Consider the following 27,939-nt stretch of genomic DNA (forward strand, 5'->3'; position numbering starts at 1 on the left):
CATAAGAGCACAGTTCAAGAAGATCACATGCGTTTTCTTTGGTGAAATCCGAATAATAAAGTCAACAGAATTATTACTATGTTTTTAATATATGTTTTTAATAATATTATCTGCAAATCTATTTAACAAAATGGCTATGCTATTTATACTGTTTACATAAGCGGCTAGCGATCGTGCGTCAGTTCTGGAGTTCCAGTATTCACTAATTACACGTAATGATTTTTGTTAAATGTTTTAGCTCATGTTGCCTTTACATATTATTGTAGTCTTTAATATAATATTGTAACATGGCTTTTTATAAACGAGGATTGACAGGAGTCAAGACAGTCAAGTAGTAGTCAGCGGCTCAGCTGGTCTTGACGTTGCTGATGTCCATAATCGTCGACATCCATTCGCTATGAGATGGGCATGATCGTCTCGCATCAAAGCCATTAGAAAAATATCTCATGCATGATATTGAGTACAAAAAAAGCGAGTTACGCTTATACTGAAAATTTCGAATAAAAAAAGAGGAGAGCTACAAAAGTGAATTTTATCGTTTAGATATTCATAAAGGCAAACAAAAAAATTACATTTACCTGTCTAGGTCACACAATGTAAAATTTACGGTTCACCTCCCCACTTTAGTACGAGATATCTGGCTTAAGCGTGGTATACAATGTTTTGAATGAAGACGTTTTTGTAAATGACTAACTACTTCGGAATTAATTTTGAATTCGAATTATTGTGTTATTTCTATATATATTTATGTTTCAGATTCATCAAAAAAACTACTAGAGAAAATGCTACATTAAAAAAAAAGCTGCAAAATTGAACTTCTTTTGTTCAGTTTGTGGTTTCGGTGCGATCCTCTGAACCACAAATAATACATCAACAAAACAACAATAAAACATCAGTCTTTGGAAACTAATCTTCATAAAAGCTATTTTATTGTAGTCATGAGCTCGAAGTAAATTTGAAACCGTCTCACTTAACAATCTCTTTCTTCTTTTTTAATTTTTTTTATAGCTTAGATTTTTCAGCGTATCTTTATTTAGCTTTTAGATAGATCACAAAAACGAAATAGAAAAATTGGTCATTTCACAGAAACACAGTATTTAAATTCAATACTGCGACGTACGTATACTCCCTAAAGTGAATCGAGCATACAACATGCCCGAACAGTCAGTCTAGCGTTAAAGCCTCCGGGAACGGTCGCCTACGGCGTAGCATTGTCGTAGCATAGAGCGCGCTACGAAAAACAGTGATCATAAGTTTAAATATTGAACTATTCCTAATTAAGTTGTTTTAGTTTTTTTTTATTTATGATCTATAGTGTAATTCCATGAATAAAGAATATGCATTAGAAATGTAAGTATTGAGAACTACTTTTTTTTTTTGCTTTGACAAGTATGATAATTTAAGACAATTAAGTTAATATGTCGATTTTAAAAACTTTTTGGTGCATAAAATATTAATGTATATCAGTGTTAATTATATAAATTAGTGATTTTTATTATTCAATTTACTTTTTTAGTTTAATCATAAAAAAATAATAAAGTATTCTAAATATAGTAAATATTTTACTTTAAATGTTTAAATACTAAAATTTAAAGTTGGTTTGTTGGTTGATTTTAAGAATCATGGTTGATTAGCGAAATATTCGCTGAAAACGATAAAAGCTGAATCGTAAGTTTCTTATTCTGGCTTACCAATTAACTTTATAATTTTGATCATATCCATAAACTATATCTTGCAATAAAAAAGGTGAATTTTTAGAGACAATAAATTTCCAAGAAAAATGTTTGGTATTTTCTCAATCTACACAGTTGTGGCTAACCTTATTTTGGCATGAAGCAGTCACTATAACTAAACAATTGAGGTCTTTAGCTTTATGTGTCAAGGTGTGTTTTGATAACGCTTTCAACATAGCAGTAAATATAATTGCAATTTTTTTACGTGACAACGTCTTATAATTCGATAGAGCCGGCTGCACGCACGAAAAAACATGACTCATGCGGCGTTACCTCGCTCTGAGGCGTTCTATTTAAGGCTTGAAGTGCAACCGAGAGCGCGCAACGAGCGACAATATCTATCAAACAAATAAAATTAAAATTTTCTTGTGAGAAATTAAACCATCCGTCAGTAGTTTCTTATGACGTTGTCACGTTCAAATATCGTCAGTAAACCGACTTTACAGACAAAGGTTTTTTTTTTTTGTAAATTTCCCAATTACGTACACTTGAAACGGACAGGTACAAAACTAATTGTCACGTTCAATATCGTCCTAACGGCATGATCCTTAAAATTGATCCGCTTAGAAAATATGCTTGAGTCACGGTGAAATTACGAACACCCTGTAGCGTTATTAATGAGTTTCCGATATTGCTCCGGCGCCGCTTCGAATTTAATACCGAGCCTAAAAATATATATTTTTTTTAAAACGGTTCCCTCTTTATGAACGACGTTTTTTCAATATCTTTTCCGTGTAATTTTATTCGAAGGGCTTCGAGTGTTAAGATTAGGGATAACTGTAATCATCGGATCTCGTCACTTCAATCTCTGTGAATACAAAAGTGTCAACGCTTATTATTAGCCGAATGCAGTTAATAATTTCAGATTTTTCGTTTTGTATCATTTCTCATTTATATTCGTATTTGTATTAATTTTACTTATATGTATTGGATTGCACAAACAATTTGAGTATTGTACATTTCAATTCACATTTTTGTAAATTTTTACTTGCTTTATTTTTATTTTTAACTACATAAAGCTTTTTTATACTTGAAATACGATAAACTTACTGGTGGTAGGACCTCATGTGAGTCCGCACGGATAGGTACCACCACCGCACCTATTTCTGCCGTGAAGCATTAATGCGTTTCGGCTTGAAGGGTGGGGCAGCCGTTATAACTATACTGAGACCTTACAACTTATATCTCAAGGTGGGTAGCGTATTTACGTTGTAAATATCTATGGGCTCCAGTAACCACTTAACACCAGGTGGGCTGTGAAAGATAAAAGAAAAAAAAACTAGTCTTTGGTCCATGATTAAGACTCGACCATAATTACTAATACCACAAGATTCATTTTGAATGATAAAAAAAATCAAATGATAGAAAATATTAATTTTCGGTTACTTAATTTTTTTTATTCCAGTATAACTAAGGCGAACAGAAGAGAAATCGGTACTCAACTGTTTTAACTTTGCCTATTCATACATCTTTTTTAAGTTTTATTTATTGACAATATTTAAAAAAAAAAAAACATTAATATATCATACAAAAATGTCATTATTTAACTTTATTTTTAAATTTTCAATTGGTGATATTTTCTTTTTTTCAATATAAGAAAAAGTATTCTTGAGTTACATTCATAACCTTATATACTATTACTTAATAATTTGCTATAAAGAAAACATCGGTTACCTACCCAATTATTAGATATGATACTGCAAAGGGGAAATATGAAATGAATTTATTTAATATCTCGTGCAGAACAGACATATCGATTTTTATGAGATAACTAAACATGATTGGACATTGGTTTTTATGAGATTGGTGAATTAGATTTTATGTGTGATCATATAGAAATTATATCTTCTTATAATCGTGTTATGGTGATAAAATTGACGGTATTTATTTATGGGATTCGATTAATTCCAGTAGGCAACGGCTTGACTGTGCCCCTCGCATCGATGAGATTCACGACGGAGAATATTTATCATCAGGTAGACCTTGTCCTCGTCTAACGACAGTGGCAATATTTTTATTTTTATTTTAATTCGTTAATTTACGCTGCCGCTAGAATAATGCTTAAGAGTTGTTTTGTTACTTTTAAATTATTTTTTTGGTTTTGAGGGCAGATTAGCATCCAAATTGATGAGTGCTATTGCCATGCCAAAGGACACTCTAGATAGACAATTCCTTTAGAGAACTCCCAACGGAATGAACAATACACAGCACAAAGTGAACCAAAGTCCCCTTTTCGAAAATATTATGAAAATCTTTACTACGAAGTTATGTACAGATTTTAATAATTCATTAATTGTCTTTGAGAATCAATCTACAATTAATAAATTGGAGATTGATTTTCACAAACGAAGATGTCTGAATTTAAATTATTGTATATTCTACATTTGTATGTTAATTTTTTTAAAATTATACTTTAGTGAATATTTTCAATTCAGTATACAAATAGGAATTTCTGAAAATTCTCACACTCAACATTTTAATTTTTCATCAACAGGTCACCACAAGACCTTTTAAATATTCGTAGCTTCACCTCTGATTTAAAATAGGCTCAATGGCTTTGAAAATCATTTCGTATAGATTTTTTTTATTTATTGCCCGAGCAGGCACTTGAGCATACGGCCCATCTGATGGTAAGTGGTTACCGTCGCTCATGGACGTCGACAATGCCAGAGGCAGAACCAAGCCGCTGCCTACCGCTTAATTCTCTCCACAAGCCTGGTTTGAAGAAGGACATGTCATAGCGCTCGGGAAACACCGTGGATATGAGTTTTACCGTCTAGAATAATAACAATCCCTTCGACAATATATTCTGTTCCGCCCTACAAAATACAAACGCTTCGCGTCCGAAATACAGAAATTACATATGGTATCCTATCCTTGTTATTTTACAAAACCTTTTTAAGTAAAGTACGCATTTTGATCATTTTAAAAGCTAGTTCGCCTTTTTATCTCGGTTGCATTTTCAGTGGTCTGATTTTCTATTTATGTTGAAATATTGAAATGAAATTTCGCGAAAACGATTCTGGTATATTAATAATACTAGATGATGACCGAGCTTTGCTGGTTTTTTTTTTTTTTGATAACGCCATCTTGTTGTGTGTTTTAAAGCGGTTAGTTGCCCTCAATTAAGAAAAATAGTATTATTATTCGCCAATAGATGTCGGGAAGAGTTGATTATCGAAAACACGAATAAAACAACATTTTCTGAAAATAAATCGTAGCTAGATTGATTTATCGCCCCCGAAATCCCCTGTATACTAAATTTTAGGAAAATCGTTGGAGCCGTTTCCGAGATTCAGATTATATATATATATATATATATATATTTATATACAGGAATTGCTCGTTTAAAGGTATAAGATAAGTTATCATCCTTCAAATGAAATTTGAGTAGATTCTGTTAGATAGCCGCCATGGAGTTAGGCCGAAAAGAAAAAAATACACGTACAGACCAGCCATGCAAATTGGTCCCCCATCAATCGTGCTACGATCTATGTGTGCTTATCGAAGCGACCAACTAATCTGAGTCGGGTTCGCGGGATCGCTCTCATAACAATCGAAACGAACGGACACGCCCTGAACCGGACTAGCCACGCGTCAATACGTTGCCAATAGTGGTCATTCGACCCATTTACCGTCGAGTGCACTCGCGAAAATAACACGATGTTAATTTAGTATTTTCTACGGTTATTTAAAGTCTGAAAACAAGTCATTTCCATGTATGTTACGCGAACGTATTGTAATAAAAAACGGTACTAAATAACCGAGTAAATGGTTGATACCTGTTAAAATCTAATCTGTAATCGTGAAGATGAAAATTCAGGTACAACAAACTGGCCAGACCTTCAGATACTGATAAATCTTTCTGTATACAAAGAGATGTAAATATCAATGAATATTTTATAAAAAAATTTAGATACGGCTTAGCATAATTTTCAAATTTCGACGAATAGCACCGCAGTTGTTCGTATACACATAAACTGCAATGTCAGAAACACTAAAATAAAAATGACAATAATAAATAAGCCAAGTTTAACTGTCCGGGAATCCGAGCAAGAAAGCTATGTCCTTGATATTGAGAGTTTTATAATTGAAAACGACACCCAACAGAGGTTTTGAGTAAATGCTATCATCAGCTCAATAATAGGATCTAAGAACACAGTTCCACTTACCATTTTTAATTATTTCTAGCCCGCGTTTGACGAATTTCACGTTTGTATATCGTATCGACTTGAATTTGAAGTATACTAGAGGTCCCGCAGTAGTCGAAATTCGACTATAATTAATTGGAATTTGTACATTATTATGATTGTATTTTATACTTCTATAATCACAAATTTCGCCAAGACTACACTACAAAAATATTAACAAAGACAAACAATATTTAATCTATTCTCAATTTTAACAACAGACGTCAAGAACAAAAGTTTGACAATAAAAAGTATGCATGCGTGTGTGCGTCAAATACATGGTATGTAGTGTGTGTAATGTTTTCTTTATTGATTTAATGTATCTCTTATGCATTATTTAAAAAAATATTAGCATTGTGCACTTCTTCTCTATATTCTCTATAAGTGTGGAAAATTTCATACTCCTCCGTCCGCGCAATTTTCGTAAAAAGGGATACAAAGTTTTTGCTTCACGTATTAATATATAGATATATTTTGTGGACGAGTAAGTGGTATTTTGAGACACAAATAAACACGGCTGACTTTAATGGAATACTTGTTGTACAGTACATCAACCGGTCTTTGTCAGTTGATAAAGTCGCCTTTGAAAGTTCGATGCGGGTAACTACGTTTCAATGCGTATATTATTTGTAATTAATTACGTAGGTGTAGTGTTTTGCTGATCCGGCTCGTGACTTTTTGGAACGAAGTTCCTTATGGGACGTTGCGGAGGTGTACCCTAACCGGAAAAAAACGTCCGTAACGTAAGATATTTATTAGTAATGCACACAGTGTACGACTTAACTTTGTAATAACGTACAAAAAAAAACATATTTTTTTATCATACATTGACCACGATCTCAGAGCGTTCGTTTGCGTAATACACTAACTCTTATGCAAACAACCGTGAATGAAGTGTACCACAATAAGTTCGCACGTTACCGAATGACCGTGGGTTGTTGCGAAACCTCCAGTTTTATTTTTTTTATACCTCGAATAGAATTTAAAATTAATATTTTTATAATAAGGAACTTCGTTCCTATCCGGTGTCCCACGACACCACACATCTTTTTTTGTAAGTATAACACTAAGGTCTCAAGTACCTATAGTTACAACGCCGCCCCACCCTTCAAGACAAAAGCTGCAAAATAGCAATCATCTCTTTAGTTTGAGTGTGAAACATTCGGCTTAAAATACAATAAAATAGAAACTTCACCTTCATAATATCTCAAGATGAATTCTATCAATTCTTATGAAGATTTCTTAAATAGAACCTTTATTAAGTGCGTAGTAAGATTTTGATAAACCTTTAATACCATCTTATAAATTTCGGATTTTAATGTGTGTTGCTGTGTCTAATAACACAAATTCCGAAGTGATTAACGCTACACAAAGTTATTACTAAAGTTTCGGAGAACGCTATCTCAATGCTGAGCTAGGATCTAACCGCAGAGCGGACCCCGCAACTGTAAGCCACTGATTGTCTTAGTTCGTATGCGCGTGTGAGACTAGCCTTTGTCATTAGTTCAAAGGGGATTAATTAAATTCTAACGATATTAATTACAACTTTATCTTTGTCGTCATTTGTCAGAGGAACGCTTGGGAAGTATGTGAGTATGTGATAGAATAGACATCGGCATGGATTTCTCTGATACGCTCAAAAAAGTTTTGAAGCGGCGTTACTAGGAGCATACTTTTCAATATGTATTAAACACTTTTCTACCTGATTGAATAAGAACGTTCGTATCCGGTGATAATTAGTTATAGATATTATAGATAAGTCAAATTATATTACATGTATCGACGCTTGAAAGGCAAACGTCACTAAGCGACAATAACTGCTTTGTACATAAATGAGAGGCAATAACCATATTGGATGCGCAAAAAAATATATATTCCTAGGTCTATTAAAATCATTTTAATCCTACAGCTAGATTCGTTAAAATATATTTTTTTTCAGGTACTTGAACTAAATTAAATTAGTCTACTGTAAAATTCACGCATTGTCGCTTAGTCACGTTTGCCTTTCAAGCGTCGATATATAGGTATATATATATATATATATAAAGACAATTAGTTATAGATGTAATTATAGATTACAAAACATTGCGGAAAATTAAAGCAGTAGTCGTTGTTGTCGTTGCCGAACATACTGTGGGAGAGCAACCCTGTCGGCGGTGTATCGCGTTTCGACCCGGCAGGCTGGTTCCCGGAACACCAGCGGCATCGCCCGGACAGCCTGGTAGGGTCGCCGCGCCGTACCGTGGAGACAAGCGTCGTTGGTCGTCGACTATCGTCTCGACGACTCGTTGATTGGGCGTCGTCGGGGTGGCGCCGCGAATCTGGCTGTAGTGCTGACCGCGGAAACTCCCCTACTCAGACCGGGCTATGACCCAGGATGGAGATTGGACATCGGATGTAAGAGTGCAGGGGAGTCGTTAAGTGTGCCCTAAAGCTCCTTGGGCCCGCAGTCTGCTTCCAACATCTGCAGACCGTCAAGCCCCATATACCCCGCGCGCCCCCTAGAAACGGGGACCTCGTAGGAGGTTCGTTCTCCGGTCCGAAAAAGAAAAAGAAAAGAGTCGTTGTACTGTAAAAACTCAGACCTTAGAACTCATACCTCAATGTGGGTGGCGGCATTTACGTTTTAAATGTCTACGGGCTCCGGTAACCACTTAACACCAGGTGGGCCGTGAGCTCGTCCGCACACATAAGCAATAAAAAACAAAATCTCGCCACATCTACCAATCTAGTGAAAACTGAATATATCTAAGATAAACTCAAACAGTGTTTATAACGTAAACAAGGTTTGCTCAAATTAAAGATTTCCTTTGTGCCAACAATGCCAACAATGGTCGGAGTTACCATTACAAACTATATCCATATACGGACTTCAAATATGATTTTGTCAAGAAAGCCGTACAGTACACAAAAAAAATCTTTTCAAACAAAAAAAATACGTCCAGAAAAGCTAATTAAAATTGAAGTAGGGCTTAAACCTTCATTTGTTGAGATAGTGATTAATGCAGAGCATTAGATAGTGCCTGACCTCCATTTGAACCCGTAACGTTTGTCGACCGGCCGATTGACTGCTGACGAAAATGAAATAGATACGGCAGTTCTGTTTTTAAAGTTTTAGGGCCTTTGATAGATTTGGCAGTAAGCGTGGCTTAATGACATTATGGGAACGGCTATTTCCTAAGCCTTTACCATTTATAGAAATTCCAATCACAATGCTTCTGATGCATTGAGGAATTTTTCCGAAATCTAGTTCATCATGAAATTGGATAAAGCTTTGAAGAAATCATCTAAGATGCTTAGAGCCCTCCCAGGGTATTTCGACATTCGGAAGTATCAACGCAAGATCCTACCTGATAACGCAACTTAATAATTCTGCAAAGAGCATGTGGAAATTATGTGTTATATACTTTGTGACGGCCTGAAAAATGAACGTCTTAGGCAATTGTTTCGTATGGTAAGACGAGTACCTATTTGGTCCTCTTGATCAAATGACTTTTATTGTAAAAACGCCATTGCTTGATTCAAGATGAGAACTAGTGGCTGAAAAATGACACAAAAGGCACCCAAAGGCTAAACTATCGGGCAAGTGTTTGTCCTGTTGCTAAAATTCAAGACAAGTGGAGGTGGTTTCAGGATATTACTGTGCGATAAGTGAAGTCCTACCGAATGTACTGATGTGGCCGTGACCATAAAGTATCAGACTGAAACAAAAATATATTTTTTTATTTCAAAATTATAAAACTTGCGATTGCAATTTGTAAAAACTAAAACTGTAGAATCATTCCACCCAATTTATGGTGCCAAAAATAATACATGTCAATGCGTATACCAGAATTTACATAAAAAATATGAACTATTACTACTATACTACTAACTATTACTATTACTTTTAAAACTGTTTTACTGTTTGTATTTTCTTGAAAATGCAAAAGAATTAACGCAGTCCTATTTCTCCAATTTATTCCAAAGGCTTCCAAATCAATTCATTTTATTTTCAGTTATCATCCTTATAATTAGCCTATCCTAGACATATAAGTATTCGCGGAGGTTCGCCACAATTATATTTTTAGTTAACCCAAATCCAAAATTGTTCGTTCGCAGTCAGTCTTCAAAAGGTTCTCAATTAATGAGAAGGCCCCGTAAAGCGGTGTCACAATGAAATCCTTACTAGCCTCTGTGAGGTAGATCCCTTCTTGCCGCGTAAAACGTCTCTATGTGGACCCTGCCTTACACAAAATGTTTGATTAAGTCTTTTGGCACGAGGTCGTATGGGAATTAAAAAGATTATACGGGATCTGTCTTTTTTTGTTACTATTTCTATAGGCTCCCTTTTATATCTGAATGTAGTCTGAAAGGAGGTAACTAGTTAATAAATATAGTTGTAATTGAATTGCCAATGGTATTGTAGTTTTTGTTTTAAGGGCCTTTACAAGCAGAAGTACTCACGGCTCACTTAGTATTAAGAGGTTATTAAAGTCCACAGTCATAATAACATCATTTCCAAACCTGAAGTTTATGGAATCTATAAGAAATAAAATTTGTAGAACGTTCTTAATTATTATTTATTTTGTTTCAGAGTTTACGCAGGCTAAAGAAATAGAATGAGGGTAAGTTAAAAAAAAAAAAAAAAATTAAGGAACAAAAGTGACTTTACTATTATTACTTTAAATTACATTATTATAAGTGTTAGGAAACCTCTGCCGGAAAATTATGTCATTCAAACAATTTAAACAATCACGTGCTACCGGAATAGATTTCAACCCTGCAATTTAGAACCACCACATTCTTGAACAGTATCTTTCTAAAGATATTTCTTGCGATCTGTCTCTAGAATCAACTTATCCGAATGATCTATGCTGTGCATCAGTGTTATAACATATCTTTCTTCAAATTAAGTTTTAAAGAAGTTCAAAGCAGGAGGCAGTCTCTTGGCTCTAATCTACTGATGCCCATCGGCAATGGTTTCATTCATTATTATGTACTATACTGTAGTGTACTATTCACAAGTCTGCTTCCTAATACTATTGTCTAAATCAATTTTTTTAGAGGGCAATCATTTAAATATTATCTATTTTCGTATGAGGTTCGATCGACGTAAATTAGCTCACGGTTCATGGCACAAAAACTAGGTCTTGCAAAAAGACAAAAATATTATGCTATTAAAGTGTTATTTGCATTGACTAATTTTAACATCTAAGACATAGAAATGTTGGTTGTATTAGTTTGCAAGATATTGTAGTAGTAGAAAATCAAAGATAAATTGATTTCCATACATTTTATTTATTACTAGCTGACCCGGCAGACTTCGCAGTGCCTCAATCGATAAATAAAAGACCTAAATTTTTGTATAAAATAAACTTAAAACAAACAAAAGGAATCCGTCCGACGGGGGACACATCAAAGGAAAAACATAATTGTTACTTTTATTTAATTTCGAGTATTTTCATATTTATCTACCTTTTGAACATTCACTGGACTTCCACAAATAATTCACGACCAAAATTAGCCAAATCGGTCCAGCCGTTCTCGAGTTTTAGCGAGACTAACGAACAGCAATTCATTTTTATATATAGAGATTTTTTTTATTCCTACGATGGATAGACGAGCTCACGGCACGCATGGTTTAAGTAGTCACCGGAGCCTATAGACATTAACTACGTTAATGCCGTCACCACCTTGGCATATGAGTTCTAGCTCTCAGCTTTTATAGTATAACGGCTACATAAAATTTCAAACCGAAACGGATTAATGCTTCACGGCAGGTATAGACAAGGTGTTGGACCCTACCCGTGCGAGCTCACAAAACGCCCTACGACCAGTAATTTTGAATCTAATCATAGACTTTGTACATTATAAGTTAGTTTCAGATACATAATTCAAATATATTGTTCATACACTATACGAGTATCTTAACAATATTTATGAAAAAAAAAATTAGTTATTCTTTTTTGTCGGGATCACACCCTGTATGTAGTTAAGCCAGTTTGACTCTCCTACTCTCAATTAACTCTAGAATAATAATTCAAAGATTTAAAAAATTATGCTCATTCGCCTGTAATAAATGTAGTGTCATCGACAGCCCGTCGAAAAGTTTTTTGATTACAACTCCTGAATTTTTATACGAAAAATTAAAATTCCCTTCGACGAAAAAATATTCTTTGATGAAAAAGTAATGAAAGGATGTCCCATAGGAAATTACGATGTTACGTCAAACGCTTGTGTATTTTTATTTACGGAGAAAGTAGTATAGTACCGGGGAATCGTCACATAAAAGTTGGATGAGAATCAATGCCAAAATTGTTATCGAAAAATTAATTACAATTGTCTAAGGATATGATTGTAACTTTTTATCATTTGTTGCTTTATAAACAAAGACAAGCTCTCGCAACTCACCTTGAGACATGAGGTCAAAGTTTTAATTGTACTATCATATTTCGTGATACTACAATTAAATGGTGACGGTATGATTGAGGGTGATTGAGGTATGAGGGGGGATTGAGGGCATTATTGAGGGTACAAGATCGCGTGGCTCCAGTACGATGGACCCATTAAACAAAGGCAGCTCTAAGCGGTCCCATCAAGGAGTGCACAGGAAAGACCGCGGTACGCGAGGCATGGCGATGTCTTGTTAAGCACTACCACCTGAGCTGGCGACCTCAACCAAGTGTGCCAAGAGTGCAAACGACTAAGAAGAATCAATTTCGCAGTTGTTCTATAGTTAATTCCCAAATAAGTTTGTTTCGGAACAAAAATGGGAGTATAGTGATACATATGGATTTGGGTTCAAGCTTTGCCCTATCACCAGCAATTCTTCTTCACCCAGAGAAAACAAATTTAATGCCATAAATGTCAGCTTCTTGGCATATTAAGAATAGCCGTTAGCGACTGTTGGATTTGGGATGCTTATTCCTCTGCGATACATCCCAATGGAAGTCGTGGAGTGAACCTCTAGTGCAAGCGGAATGTAGGCCGTTCCACGTAAATCTAAAGGCACTCTGTGGCATTGGAGATGAAGATAATCGGGTAAACCTAGTCCGAAGTAAAACGCGTAGCCCAAGACCAATCACAATGGCGAAATACTGTTAAAGCTCTCTGCTCCCCTTGGAAACCTTAGGGCCTTAACCAAACAAAAAACAACATGTCTTTCGGTGCAAACTAAAAAACATAATAAACGTCCTAACTGCACTCGTAGTGATTGGTAAATCACTCGCCAAGCATGCAGCATGCATTGATTTCCCGAAATGAAAACCATGAATCACAGTAAATTGAAGTCAATACTAAATGAACCCGCACGAAAACAGCTCACGTACACTCCCGGAAAATTTTACGTAAAACTCAAAGCAACCAGTGAATGAGGAACAATCTTCAACCAACTTGTGCGCTTCTAAAACAATGGAGCCCTTAACAATTAAGAACTCTCAGTGATAATTTCGTTTACGTGAAAGAGCTTGAAGGGACAATGTGTTTTGTGTTTGAGAAAAGGCTCTAGCTGTGAGCGTTTTGTTGATTGAAATATAATTGTACTTCCGTGATTGTATTTGTTCTTGAATTCGGTACGTATTTTTACAATAGGTAAGTTGATTATTTATGATGTAGGTACCTTGTGATTAACATTTCTCGCATAAATGCCAGGGTCAGTCGTGAAACATGCTTTTATTTCATTAGATAGTCGCAAAAGGTCATGATCTACCTGGTGGTAACAGAAGTGTAATACACTGCGATTCCACGAGCCACTAAAAAGGTTCTAAGTGAAACTAAAACAGAGGGCATACTAAAGGCCCGGATGAAACATATTGGACCTGGAGAACACTTACGCAAGATAGATCTAGCTGATGCTTTTGTTAAAGCTGGTGCTGGCAATTGCTCTAAGATTGAGCTCCGTCAGCTCACTTACTTAAATAGGTCCCTAGGCTTCCAACAATTAGCACAGGAAAAAAAAATTGCTAATGACAATACTGACAGGTCCCATGTGGACTATGCATCGCATACTTTACGAGTACTGTGGTTTAGCAAGCAAGGACATTTTGGCCAGTGGAGGTCTGGAACAAGAAGTCTGTTGGTTTTAATTGATAAACTTCTTGATGGAATAGAATATTCCAAGCGGTATTTGGATATCAAGCGTAGAAGTACTCGACTAATATTTTTCTATTTCCTCAAATAGTAAGATATGATAAAGTTAGATATTGCGAAAGCACCTACAATTTACACGAATATCAAAGTCCGCGTCTGATATGAGGTTGCAGTTTTAATTTAACTGTAGCAAAGCTATTTATTACAATATATATTATGTTATCGTTATCGAAGTGTACGTATATTTTCTAGCATAAAACTTCTTTTTCCTGGCGTTAAAGTGATCGTCGAAGACCAGTGTAGCAATCCAGGTGGTGCTCCGATGCAGTAGACCCGGTCTGTTTCTTGCCATTTCTTTCCGAAGCCGGAGCAAGGCGAAAGCTTTTCTCCAGGCCCCGAGATGGGGACGACAGCGAAGACAAGGCGCTGCCTCAGCCATGCGGGGTAGTGCGCGAGTATAAGCTTTACCGAATCCATCACAGTCACAGCGGTCACACTCCATTGTCGGTCCTCGCCGGGCGACATGGTGCAGGTACTGATCGAAACACCCGTTGTCGATGAGCACCTACGTCTGCTGAAAGATGAAATACCCTCGGTCACGGTTCACTCATTCCGCGAGAACCGGGCTTACAGTCTCGACAGTTCGTAGATCGCAGGAAGGTTTCATCAATCGAGGCATAAAAACTGAGTTTAAATGCTGTACCAAATAAATTATGAGCTAGAAGAATTTGGAAAAGTATAAGCGCGGCCATTACTACTACGGATGAATTGAGGAAATCTGGGAGCAGTAGTCAGGAATGGTTGGGCTAGATATTCGAATTTCCAGAGCAGTCGGACAGTTTAGGACATTGACCTACAATTTTGAATATCTTCTGACCTAAAACCAAAACTAGTTAGCGAGACTTCACTATAATGCTGTTATATTCCAATTCCAACATATAAACAAACCACATAATGTCTACCGATGTACTTAGCATCCAACTTATTCCAAGTTAACCCAACTTAGGGTATTTATTCACCGAAACTTTAGTTCGGCTAACTTTTAAAGTACTTTGTGCTCAGTTTGTGTAACAAAGGTAGTTCCAACTTGTGCCTAACAAATGGTCGTCTAGTGGAATTAAATGGTTGGAAATAAAATTGCGACCAACATCACCAACATTTGGCCCTCTTGTTATGCAAATCTCTCGCCTCGAGAGATGACAAATTGTGATGCATTCGTCCAACATAAATTGTCATTCGGGAATCGTGAAGAATGTTCCATACCCCGCGTAAAGTTTTTATCTCTCATTGTTATTTATATCTGTGCGGAATTCTTAGTAAGAAAATATCTGTGTGTTCGAACATGGATATATGAATAAATCAATGTTACTACTCATGTGTACATTTGTTTTTTCTATTGTAACATGACTTTATATATTTGGTACAGAAAATCAATCACTGAAATTTGCTTCTACATTTTTCGTCTCAACACGGATTCTTTTCGTTACAACTTCGATATAAATATAGCTACATAATGATTAAGAGTCACAGTAATCACACATCCTTGTCTCACTATACAACAAAAACTTCATCACATTAGGTACTAATATAGTGAGGTTAATAAATAACAAATATCAATGTACGTTCACTAATAATAGCTAGATCCGGTGGGATTTACGTTCTTAGATGGTTCTTGAGTGCTTGTAAATAAATAATGCCTGCCGTCCCTCAGTCGAGAGTATTAGCGTTCTACTATGAAATCCTCAAGCTTGAGAGTAAATCTGGTATGTTAATAAGCAACGGATGACGCGAGATAAGGTTAATGTGAACTTTGTGGCAGGGATTTACTTTGAATTGGAATATTTTTAGGAATGCGAAAAATATCGGATGCTTTCAAAATTGTGAGTCCACACGCGTTTGTTATCTATTTGTCGAAAAAAACTTCCGTGATTTATGTACTTTGTACCGTTTGTTTCACGTGGAGTGCTCTTGGTGATCCTGACATCTTTAGCGATACTTTAGCATTGTATTGGATACTTGCTATCGAAGCAGAGTTTATTTTTACTATCCAGAATCTCTGCGCGACAATAAAGACTTATCCAATCCATAAAATCTACTTGGTATTTGAATATTCTCTTTCAAAGGAGGATTGAGGGGTGTCGTGGCGTGCAATCTCTTTGACAGGACATTCGACCTATAATGACTAGACATCAACTAAGACAGACTTGACAGATATGATTTGGGGAGACTGGAAAAAACAAACGAACGACACGACTTCAACTCTATTCTGTCCACAGGGCCATTTACCGGGTATTTGGAAGCCCGGCAAGGATAGGAGAAACCCCTCCAGTTATCGTCCGGTCATCCTGCTGTCGCATGTGGGCAAGTTGTTCGAACGGCTTCTGCTGAGAAGGGTGTCGTCGCACATCTTTCTCAGACCCGAGAAATTCGGGTTTCATAGCGGTCACTCGACAACGCCGCAAATGGTCCGCGTTGTGCACCACTTGGCGGACCGGTCCAACGCGCGCCAGTACACGGCCGCAGTCTTTCTCGATATCGAGAAAACCTTCGACCGTGTCTGGCATGCGGGACTGATCTTCAAGCTGCTGCATAACACGGACCTCCAGCACGCCTACGTGCGATTGCCGGTACGACCCCGGCAATTCCCTGAAGGGAAGATCCTTCCTTATCGCGGTCGAGGGTGCCAAGTCGTCGGTGCGCCCAGTCACGGCCGGGCTTCCTCAGGGAAGGGTCCTGGCATCACTCCTCTACGCTCTCTATACCAATGACATTCCCACACTCGAAGGCAAAGTCCGAGCATGGAAGGTTGACATGAAGTTGGCGCTGTTTGTCGACGAAAGCGCCTACTTTGCGTCATCCAACTTCCCCTCTGCGGCCATTTCGAGGATGCAGAGTTTATTGAACTTACTGCCCCAGTGGCTGGACCGATGGAGAGTCGCGGTCAACGTGGGAAAGACTGCGGTCCGGTCCGTACAAGAGTTGTCCCGGGACAGTTCAGTCTCCGTGGCGTCAAAGTCGATGGCCGTTAATGTTTTTTTTATTCCACGAAATAATAATAAAAAATTCCTTTTCAGATTCTGAGAATTTTTGATTGATGGTTGAACAAATATCATCAAAGAAATCGTACGGCCTGCTAAATTTACCTGTTTGGGGATCGGCTTCTCGGTTATCCGATAAAAGCTATTTAAAGATAAAATACGACGTAGATAAGTTACAATATGTTTAAATCATAAAATTAATCCATTACATCATTTTATATATTTACACTATGAATAGGTTACCTCTGATGATTACAGTCTGTCCTAAGTTAGGTTTATAGGAAAATTAATTTGCGTTTTTGTTAGCTTTTCGAGAAATAATGAGTCCTATAATAACATTTTAAATAACGTTTATGAATGTCAAAAAAAAGGTCATTCTGAAAAAAGATTTTGGGTAAATATTGCGTTCGGAATTTGAACGAGAAAACGTAGAAGGAACGGAAATTTAGGGTTAAAAAGGGTTGAGCATTTCATTTTTGCGCTTGACGTCATGTTTGAAAATTGCAGACAGAGTCAATTTCATTTATCATTCATCATTTTATATGTTACTGTCAAGACAAAACCTTATGAAGATATTTTTTGTTACTGCTATTCTGCGTAAGACACTAAGAAGGAATAACATCGTGTGATAAAAATTCCACAAAAACTTCATTAACTGGTCTTCTTCTGCCAAGAAGTGGATTCCGCTGTCAACACTGCAGAAGATTGGCATCTTCTGCAGGGTTGACAGTGGAATTCACTTTACCTTGCTTAGGTTTTGACTCGGGCAGGGATCAGGTGTCATACGAGAGTACAAGGTAGTCATACAGTGGGTGAGTTTTCACATCTTCGGCCACCAAGTCCCTCATATCCCGAGTGTACCTCAGGACCAGGAACCTCTTAGCAGCTTCGGCCCCCGGTCGGAAACAAATGCAGTAATGTGTTCCAGATATAATTGATAGTCAGAGATCATGCCTCAAGGTGGTTGGCGATATCCACATTGTGATTTCTATGGGCCTTATAGGCACTTCACACAAGTCGGGCTGTGAGGGTGTTTAGTTATTTACTCGACTTTGTTAGCTTCGAGTATTAATTACCTCTGCTTCTAACTCAGTATTAGTTGATAGACTGTTGTTTTAAAGTCAGATTGACCGAATTGAATCGTACTAACACAGCAATAAAATTAACAAAAGAAACCCATAAAATCTTAATCTAATTGTGCGTATTGTGACGTTTTTTTTAATTGCTTATATGGGTGGACGAGCTCACAGCCTACCTGGTGTTAAGTGGTAACTAGAGCCCATAGACATCTACAACGTAAATGCGCCACCCACCTTGAGATATAAGCTCTAAGGTCTCAAGTATAGTTACAAATAAATTGGGTCTGATACGCCTTCTGTGTTCTGACTTAATTTAGGAGACGCATTATCTAGTTACAATGCGACACGTTTTTGCGGTTAATAAGGTTTGTATTTACATAGTTGACAAATACATAATATTCCATTTCGTCTACTTTATTTCAAAATACTACGTCGTTGTTTACCCGATATTTTAGACGTTAGCGTGAATCCGTCGACCACTCCGCCTACAAGCCCTTAAAATTCTGTCAATTTATTTTTTTTCGCTCAATATCCAGTTCCTTTGTAAGCTAGGGGTGTTTTTTTTTTGTTCACGCTTTATTTTAGTTTGTTTTCGATGATTGAGTTGTATTAAAGCGATCGTGTTCAATTACTTTTTGTGCGCGTGTTGAATTCGACTTTAGTATTTGAAAACGTATCTTAGCTTGATTTCTTTGGAACTTTCTTTTGTGGAAAAATCTTAAATGCTATTCAATTTTATTTAGCTCAAATTAAAGTACTTCTTAGTGGTTCTTACTGGTGGTAGGATCTCTTGTGAGTCCGCGCGGGTAGGTGCCACCACCCTGCCTATTTCTGCCGTGAAGCAGTAATGCGTTTCGGTTTGAAGGGTAGGGCAGCCGTTGTAACTGTACTGAGACCTTAGAACTTATGTCTCAAGGTGGGTGGCGCATTTACGTTGTAGATGTCTATGGGCTCCAGTAACCATTTAAGACCAGGTGGGCTGTGAGCTCGTTCACCCATCTAAGCAATAAAAAAAAAGTATGTAATATCTATAACTATCATCATTAATTTTGATTTATTGTAGTATAAATAAATTAGTGATGCTCCTATCAGTCAGCAACTAATTGCCACATGGAATCTGAATGACTGTTAAATTTATTTGTCAACTGTAAAAAAAATATCATATTGAAAAATTAATACACAATTTCGCTCGAAGCCAATAAGCTCTACGCTAAGAGAAGAAAAAAGTAGAATAACAAATAACATTTTTCGAACGGTAATCCGTGCAGTGTAACAGTATTGCGTGTTCAAATTAAAAATTTGGAACAATTATATTAAATTATTTATGTATCGGCATCAGTAGCCACGCATCGAATGTATTGTTATTTTATACTCTTATTATTTATGAATCAATTTTAGATTTGGATTCGCGTCGAAAAAATTTCGTTATAATAAAACTTGATTACGAGATAGGTCGAAAAAAATGCCCTTATTAGATTGAACTATGTATTGTGTTTGCGAGCTACATGAACGTAGGTACTTTACGTACGTTAAGTTATTATAAAGGTACTTTCAAGTTCAAACTCTGACTATAAAAGCTTTCAGAATTTCCATTCTTATTCCATTTCCATAAAAATAATCTTGCATTGTGGAATTTTTATTCAGCATTAAATTTATTATGGATTTTTGTTTAAATGTATTGTTAATGACGAACACATACAACCACTTACGTGTTATATAATTGTGCTAAAAATATTCTAGATTATGTAGGTAGTATATTATATAGTTTGAGCTTCTATTTAATGGAGCTAAGTTTAGTATTGGTTTGCTTATTCTTTTTACAAAACAATCAGCTAAAATAAAAATGTCATCGAGATTTCGACCTTATTTCTAAAGATTTTGTCTATTTTTTTTATCTGTCTGTTTGGCTTTGTAACTAATTAACTTCAAACAAGCCGTGTGCTTCGTGGCCTATCTATGCAAACAAAAGCCAAATAACAGGCTATTATTGTTATATATACATATTTCCTATGTTTAAAACTACTAACAAACAAACATTGCAAATAAATACGATAATCTCAATAAGTATTTTCCGATTATTCTTTAATAAATTTTTCAAGTCTTATAACAGGCAATTATTGTCATATATACATATTAGCTATGTTTAAAACTACTAACAACAAACACTGCAAAAAAAAACGAAAATCTTGCTAAGTATTTTCCGATTATTCTTTAATCAATTTTTCATTTTCCGATCCTCCAATTACAATGTAACGAACCGTATTTGCGTTCCCACAAAAAATCCCATCACATTCCCGCCTATAAAGTAATATTCGTTGGCGCCGAAACAATTTTTCTTTTGATCCCCGCGTGGGCGGGGTCTTTTAATCCAGTGGCTGATGCCTGAAAAGCGGATCAAGTCGACGAATATGGACAGTGATAGAATGGAAGCCGGGAAGCCTATTTAGAGCAGCTCAAGTTTAAAGATTAGTGCAGAGCCTCTGGTACTTATATAAGTTACTACGTAGATACTTCGATTACAATTTTTTTTATTTATATTTTTACCGATTTGGTTTCCACGTAAGTTAAAAATTATTGGTATTAGTAAAATTAAAAGAGGACAACGCATACTTGATTTGCTTATTCCAATCAGTGATAGCTCGAGATTAGAGTCGAGCCCGTCAAGGCAAGAAAATTTAGTTGAATACTACATAGTAATGATTGATTTTAAATAACCCATTACGAAATATTTTGATATAAATGTAGAAGCCCAAACTCGCTATCGAGTTCAATTACTTTAAAGACTTTTTTGCATTACATAAAAAGTACGAGTAGTTATTCTGTAGTACTTAATGAGATCCCTCCTGGCTGAGTCAGTGCTCGTTCACCTATCCCGGTGAAACTGGACAGGCCTCTGAGCCTCCAAAATTCCTTCATCATCATCATCATCATCATCATCATCAACAGCCCACAGCCATCCACTACTGGACATAGGCCTTTCCCAATCCACACCACTGAGCCAGGTCTACGGCTATCCTCATCCACTTCTTGCCGGCCACCGTTCGGAGGTCATTGCACCACCCAGCCAGGGGGCATCCTACGTTACGTCTTCCGCTGCGCGGTCTCCACTCGGGGACCCGTCTGCTCCAGCGATCGTCAGTCCTACGGCATATATGGCCAGCTCACGCCCACTTAAAAATTCCTTCATTTGATAAAAAAAGAATCCTTTTTGAAATACTCTTGTTATAAATATTGCAATCTCATGAAAACTGGGTCAGTGTTAATAAAAAAATAGTTATGAATATAGAAACGTTAAACCGCGACATGTTAGAGGTAATACATACACAAAGCAACAAACAGATTTGCTCACCTGGCACAATCAATGCGAAAAAATGCTTCCTATTTTTATATAATCTTCTGCACACAGCCATAGATAAAAGACGTGCACGACAAAAGAAATCACAATATAGTATTCAGTTTATTACCATTATTAAAACATTTGTTTTTAGGTTTTTTTATTTTATTGCTTACGACTTTCCAATACACTAAAAGTCATCTGTGACTACGAAGTCTACAAGATTAAGCTGTTAAAATATTTTTAATTATTAAATCACATTAGCTGTATTATAATTAGAAGCTATGGTATTATATTCAGCTAAAATAATAGCCGAAGGCAAAATTTGATTTTCTTAAGCCACTAGTGGTAGGACCTCTTGTGAGTCCGCGCGGTGGGTAACACCACCCTGCCTATTTCAGCCGTGAAGCAGTAATGCGTTTCGGTTAGAAGGGTGGGGCAGCCGTTGTAACTATACTTGAGACCTTAGAACTTATATCTCAAGGTGGGTGGCGCTTTTACGTTGTAAATGTCTATGGGCTCCAGTAACCACCAACACCAGGTGGGCTGTGAGCTCGTCCATCTTTTTAAGCAATACAAAAAAAAATTATCATTATTTTTTCCTTTCTTTGACTTGAATATGTAATCTTTAACGATATTCACCGAAACTGTCAGCTTACAAAACATCGCTCTTCGTGTGCTGAGGCCCTAAGAATAAACGCGACTCGACACGGAGCCTAATCCTCTTATCCTAATATGAGATGCGAGAAGCCTTTTATACGCGCTTGCACCACCTACGTGGTTCCATTTTGAATTTAACTGAATTGGACGTCGTAAAAGAACGATTTTTCAACTGTTACCGTCATTTTGTCTAAGGAAAAGGTGAACGTAGCAAGAATATTAAGAATATACGTCCTCCGTTTGTTTGATATAACGAAGTTATTATTTACTTTTTGTTTGTACGATTTTTTTTCCAGCAAATTGGCTATCTCAGTAATACTTGTTATGACTTTGTTTTGTTTGATTCGGGTAGCGCTGTGTAGTTACATATTCTTTTCTTTTTACAACGTATATGGCTGAAAGATGAACGCTTATGGGTCAATGAGCTCACGGCCCATCCGTTCCAAATAATTACCGGAGCCAGCACATATTGCACCGATAAAGTTGCCACTCTTCTTGAAACATGAAATCGAGTTCTCAATTGTTATAAAAGAGCAGTCTCCTCTTTTGAACTGATCTGCGTGATAGACTCAAACATATAGGGTAGTAGAAGCTACCAGTGCAGGCTCACAATATTCCCTAACAGTAAATACGAGGCGATCGTAGTACGCTGGCATGATTTTCAGACTACGATGTTGTCTATTTTCCGGTAAATTCATTAGTCACCGTTTAAAACATGGATAATTAAGTTATGCAAGTTCCGTCCGAGCATAGCTGGAATAGCCTCTTAGGCTGGCTACCTGCGATTCAATAGAAAAATACGTGTGGCACTCGGGGACTGCCGCGGTAAAGCTTTTACATAGCATTTTTTATCAACTTATGCAATTATAATTGAGACAATAATAATTTAATATTAAAACAAAAATAAAATAAGACCACGCTATATTTATAAACATTAACAAAAGCAAAACATTAACTGTCCCCTTCACACTCATAAGCTAAACCGCGCGAGAGAGAGATGGACAGACTTTTCATGATGTGCATGCAGTGCGACGTCACGCCGCCCGCTTATTCACAAACACTACACAAGCGCAACGTGTTAATGTGTTGAACGCGAGCAACATGGTAGGCGGAGTGGGAATCTTAGGTTTTATTTTCGTTACGGAATTTCACGATTCGGTCGTTGCGCTCAAAGCCCGCGATAAAAGCTATGCAATAGCTTAAAACCAAAAAGAAATCGTGTAGTGCAATTCTAAACCATAACATACGTAGAAAAATTTACATTCATATAAGCGTTCTCGTTTGACTTCAAAAAAATGTTTCTTTGGTCTTATGTTGAGCGCCATAATTAAGTTTTTTGTGTGACCGGAGAGAATATTCTAGCTCTAAGTCACTAAATGTAGTCCTAGTAGTTCACTGAATGTACTTGCTAACTGACAAACAAAAACATTTTATTTTTGCTAACAATCTACTCAATAACTTCATGACTTTTGTTATTTTTTTTAAATAATTTTGTTTATTATTTATTCTAGAATATCCTTCATTCGTGAAAGCTGTAGACTTTTTACAACTTATTTATTTGTTAATGACGCTATTAATATTTGTTTTAAGTCACCAATTCGTTTGCTACTCTAAAATATATTTATACATTTTTAATATGTAGTACGTTTAAAACTAAATACTATTCAATATTGTCCTGACTATATTTTTTTATCATTTACAACGCATGAAAGAGGGATGATACTAAAAAGATACGCATATTGCACGCGTTAATACAACAAAATTAAATGTTGAATTAACAATGTTATAATTTATAATTGAATTTTCTTAAAGGTTATTACGGCGAAAACAAAATTGACCAGTCGTATACCGCAAATCCCAAAACAACTGTTGTATATCGTTAATGAACTTGTTTTATTTGAAGAATGATATTCACTTTGATCTTATGTGTCGTGATGTAAATCATTGGCATAAACAGTATGTGGTTTGCGGAAGCACGCTCGAGGGTACTCGACCGAGTTAGCTTTGAATACAATGAAACGAAGATCTGAATCAACTCTCGAACTAAACATTTGTGCTATCAGACCATTCATGTTTCAACACCACTAAAAATTACAATATCTAATTTAAAAAAATCTATAAGCACTCGTGAGTAAGCTCCCTGGATCTTAATGGAGTCTGAATTGTAACATTCACATATTTTATTATATAATTGGAATCGTGGTGAATGAAATAAAACTATTCCATTGTTTCACTTTTAATGCTCTCTTCCAAAATCTTCTCTGTTATTATACTCGTAATTAAAAATTAACTGACACCTATTTTACGCCTTGTTAATTAAATCGTCTTCGCCAACTTGCTTTTCTCTGTCATTCTCTATTCCTTTTCTTACAGTTTTCTCTTGTTCACATTTTACCACTCTGTTCCGCACTCATTCATACATTCCGTTTTTACCAATCCTAAATTATCAAAATATATCTTAGATTCTAAGTTCATGGTTGGATTGTTAACTATAATAAATAAGAACAAATTGCAGTTTAATCGGATTAACGGACTTTGTATCTTTGTGTTATTTATGTTTGGATGTATATTGGCACTACTGTTTATCGCTTTCATTGGAATCAGACATGAAACTGTCACCTTAATCTCGCACTAGTAATGTCTATCAAATAGAAGAATTTTGAAGAAGTCATACATATTCTGAACAAAATTTGAATTGTGCGTCAAAAGTATCTTGGCTTGGCAAAGGCTCCCTAAAATTGGCAATATCTGAAAAATCTTGTTTTGTATACAAGTTTGCACGATAAGGTACTACATCTATTTCTGCTACAGATCAAGTATACTTGCGATTTGTACAAGTAAAATATAACATCTTATTTGAAAATCTCAAATCGGCGATGGAATTAGGTTGGTGGTGCTTGTGTTTTTTCGGTAATCTCATTATATTCTGCCTCATTATATAGCCCGGTCGCTAGTTCTTTTACACATAAGCTTCACTAAAATATTGTATGTGAACATTTATTATCCATGTTGTATTGGTACCGTCTCGTAGTTAGATTGGTATTATAAGAAATAATATAATTTTGGGTCAGCGTCGACAAATTAAGCATTTGTTAAAGATTATAGTGTAAGAGTGTAATATATGATTACTCAATGGTGGGCAGCGACTTGGCTATGCCCCTGGCATTGCTGACGTCCATAAACGACGGTAACCACTTAAAATTTAGTTTGGCCTGAAAAGTAAGAGAACAAAATGTTCAAGTGAATGAAATTACGGAGGCTCATAAATAGAAAAGCCGCTTCAGATACAATAACCATAAAAAATCTGCAAACATATTGTAGTAACGCCATCTATCGCCGAATAGTCGAACGAATATCGACGGATCGAGTAGCACCTAGAATACTCGAGACTCTTCAACGCCATCTATTGTCAGATAGCGGAAACACAATACTCGAAATGTGTGGAATATTCTCGATAATTCTAGGGCTTTTATAGCCGATACCACAGCGGCTATAAAAGCGTTACAGCGATGGCACGCAGTCAGTAATCGGAACTACTCGAAGCGAAACAGCGAACGGATCACCTGAAGTGAAGCGGAAGAAGCGAATTGAGAATTTTAAAGTGTTTCTGAAGTGTTTTAAGTGTTCTAAGTGTTGAATACAGTTTTTAGTTGTACTTGGTGGAATATTTATTTATCCCGAACCCCAGCGCGTAACAATATTCTAGAACAAAAAATTCTAGAATATATTCGAAGAAGGCCAAATAGGACACTAAGCTCACGATGTTTACTAAGGACACACTTCTGAACTACAACAAAGGAACAAACAGACAGGAATTAAGAAATCCGAACACGCCGAGGTCACGGATTCATTGTAAGGATCGCGAGTCATAGTCGAGGCCTGAACTAACAATGTGTTAGTTAGACCCTCTGAAGTGTCCTGAAGGGGTGACATAGGCTACAGCTGTCCCTTTTCGCAATGAGAAATGGACGGGCGTCCGAATTTTGATTGGTGCGGGCTTTTTGTGGTTAGATACGGGTTCAACAATGTAGTTTATAGGCTACATGCAAATATTTTCGTTAGGAAAAAAATCGAAGACGTAAGATACAATTTTAAATTTGAAATTGTCAAAATTTTCAACACGCCTTTAATAGCTTGGATGTACATATACATAATACTGAGATGTTACTTTAAGGAAGATTTTTGTTTTGATTTTGTTTTTTGTTGTTGTTTGTTATTCTTTTGTTAATGCACCTACCATGCATAATCTCTGCACCACCCTATGGTCAACTGGAAGAGAATGACCATGGCATTAAGTCCGCCTGTGTACATCTTTTGTTTTGTGCATAAAGTATAAATAAATAAATAAATTATTAATTAATTAATTAATTAATTAATAAACAAATAAATAAATAATATATTTATTATTTAATTATTATTAAATAATATATATATTATTTAATTTAAATAAATAAATAATATATTTATTTGTATCTAATATCTGTATCTAACAACCTGATCAGTATTCACGCGATAAAAAAAAATTAAACTAATTGTTAGTTCGATTTGTTATTCATGCTTGTGTTTTTAATTTTTTAAACTACATACAAACAGCTATTCACCTTGAACTTTACAAATAAGAAAGAAGTAATATCGTAAAGTATATTCGTAAATAAGTAAATCTAAAATAACCGTGTAAGAGAACTTCAGTTTTAATAAACCCAAATGAATTGAGAGGTGCATTCGTATTGAGCGATGCACCGGTGTTCGAATCCCAGGCGGGCACCGATTTTTCTATTGAAATACGTACTTAACAAATGTTCACGATTTACTTCCACCGTAAGGGAATAACACCGTGTAATAAAAATCAAACCCGCAAAATTATAATTTGCGTAATTACTGGTGGTAGGACCTCTTGTGAGTCTGCACGGGTAGGTACTACCACCCTGCCTATTTCAGCCGTGAAGCAGTAATGCGTTTCGGTTTGAAGGATGGGGCAGCCGCTGTAACTACTTGAGACCTAAGAACATATATCTCAAGGCGGGTGGCGCATTTACGTTGTAGATGTCTATGGGCTCCAGTAACCACATAACACCAGGTGGGCTTTGAGGTCGTCCACCCATCCTAGCAATAAAAAAAAACAAAATTAAAATATGTCTGACGCTGAACTTGATGTTGTTCCTGATAACACTGATTAAGACGTACACGAAGAGGTAGGCAGAACAGTAGAAACGTTGAAGTAATATCAGAGTACCACGAACGTCTAAAACAGTTTTCAAGTTTGAATTACCAATCAATAAGAATTAGTAATGTCCGTCCAGTGGTCGAAAATCGATAACATTGAGTGGCGCTTCAACATTTGTGCTCTTATGTAATACGTTCTTTTTTATGGTTTATAATTTAACTTATTCAAAAAAAAGCTAAATATGTAGTTGTATTCCTAAACATGAACTATATTTACTATTAAAGTTAAAGGATCGTCAATAATAAATAAACAAAAACAAAACGATTGTTGAGTAGATTAAGAATAAGGTACTAGATCTATGTTTTTTATAAACTATTTTTATATCATAAGGAGGAGATATCATAGGAGATCACGGCCCGCCTGGTGTTAAGTGATTATTGAAACCCATAGATGTCACAATGCAAATTCCGTCACCCAGTTAGATACATGAGGTCCAATTTTAAATTTTAATGATGTCCTAATCTTCAAGCCGTAATCTATACTAATATTATAAAGAGGAAATATTTGTTTGTATTGAATAGGCTCCGAAACTACTGAACTGATTTGAAAAATTCTTTCACTCTCTGGAAGCTACATTATTCCCGAGTGACATAGGCTATAATATTTTTGAA

The 27,939-nt window shown here is 36.1% G+C and overlaps 1 protein-coding gene across 2 annotated transcripts in view; it reads left to right on the top strand.

The window, feature by feature from the left end:
• The window catches only part of LOC101742203 (suppressor of lurcher protein 1), a 151,661-nt gene that overhangs the window by 57,222 nt on the left and 66,500 nt on the right, over nt 1-27,939 (top strand). Inside the window, exons 1-2 of one of the 2 annotated variants that reach the window (XM_021347671.3) lie at nt 1,167-1,350; nt 10,500-10,530. In XM_021347671.3, the coding sequence (XP_021203346.1) occupies nt 10,525-10,530 (6 nt within the window). In that variant the 5' untranslated portion in view covers nt 1,167-1,350; nt 10,500-10,524. Of the gene's footprint in view, nt 1-1,166; nt 1,351-10,499; nt 10,531-27,939 lie in introns of those variants that run through there. The other variant, XM_021347670.3, reaches the window with a different exon arrangement.

Source organism: Bombyx mori, chromosome 6 (assembly GCF_030269925.1).
Source record: "Bombyx mori chromosome 6, ASM3026992v2".
Taxonomy (NCBI): Eukaryota; Metazoa; Arthropoda; class Insecta; order Lepidoptera; family Bombycidae; genus Bombyx; species Bombyx mori.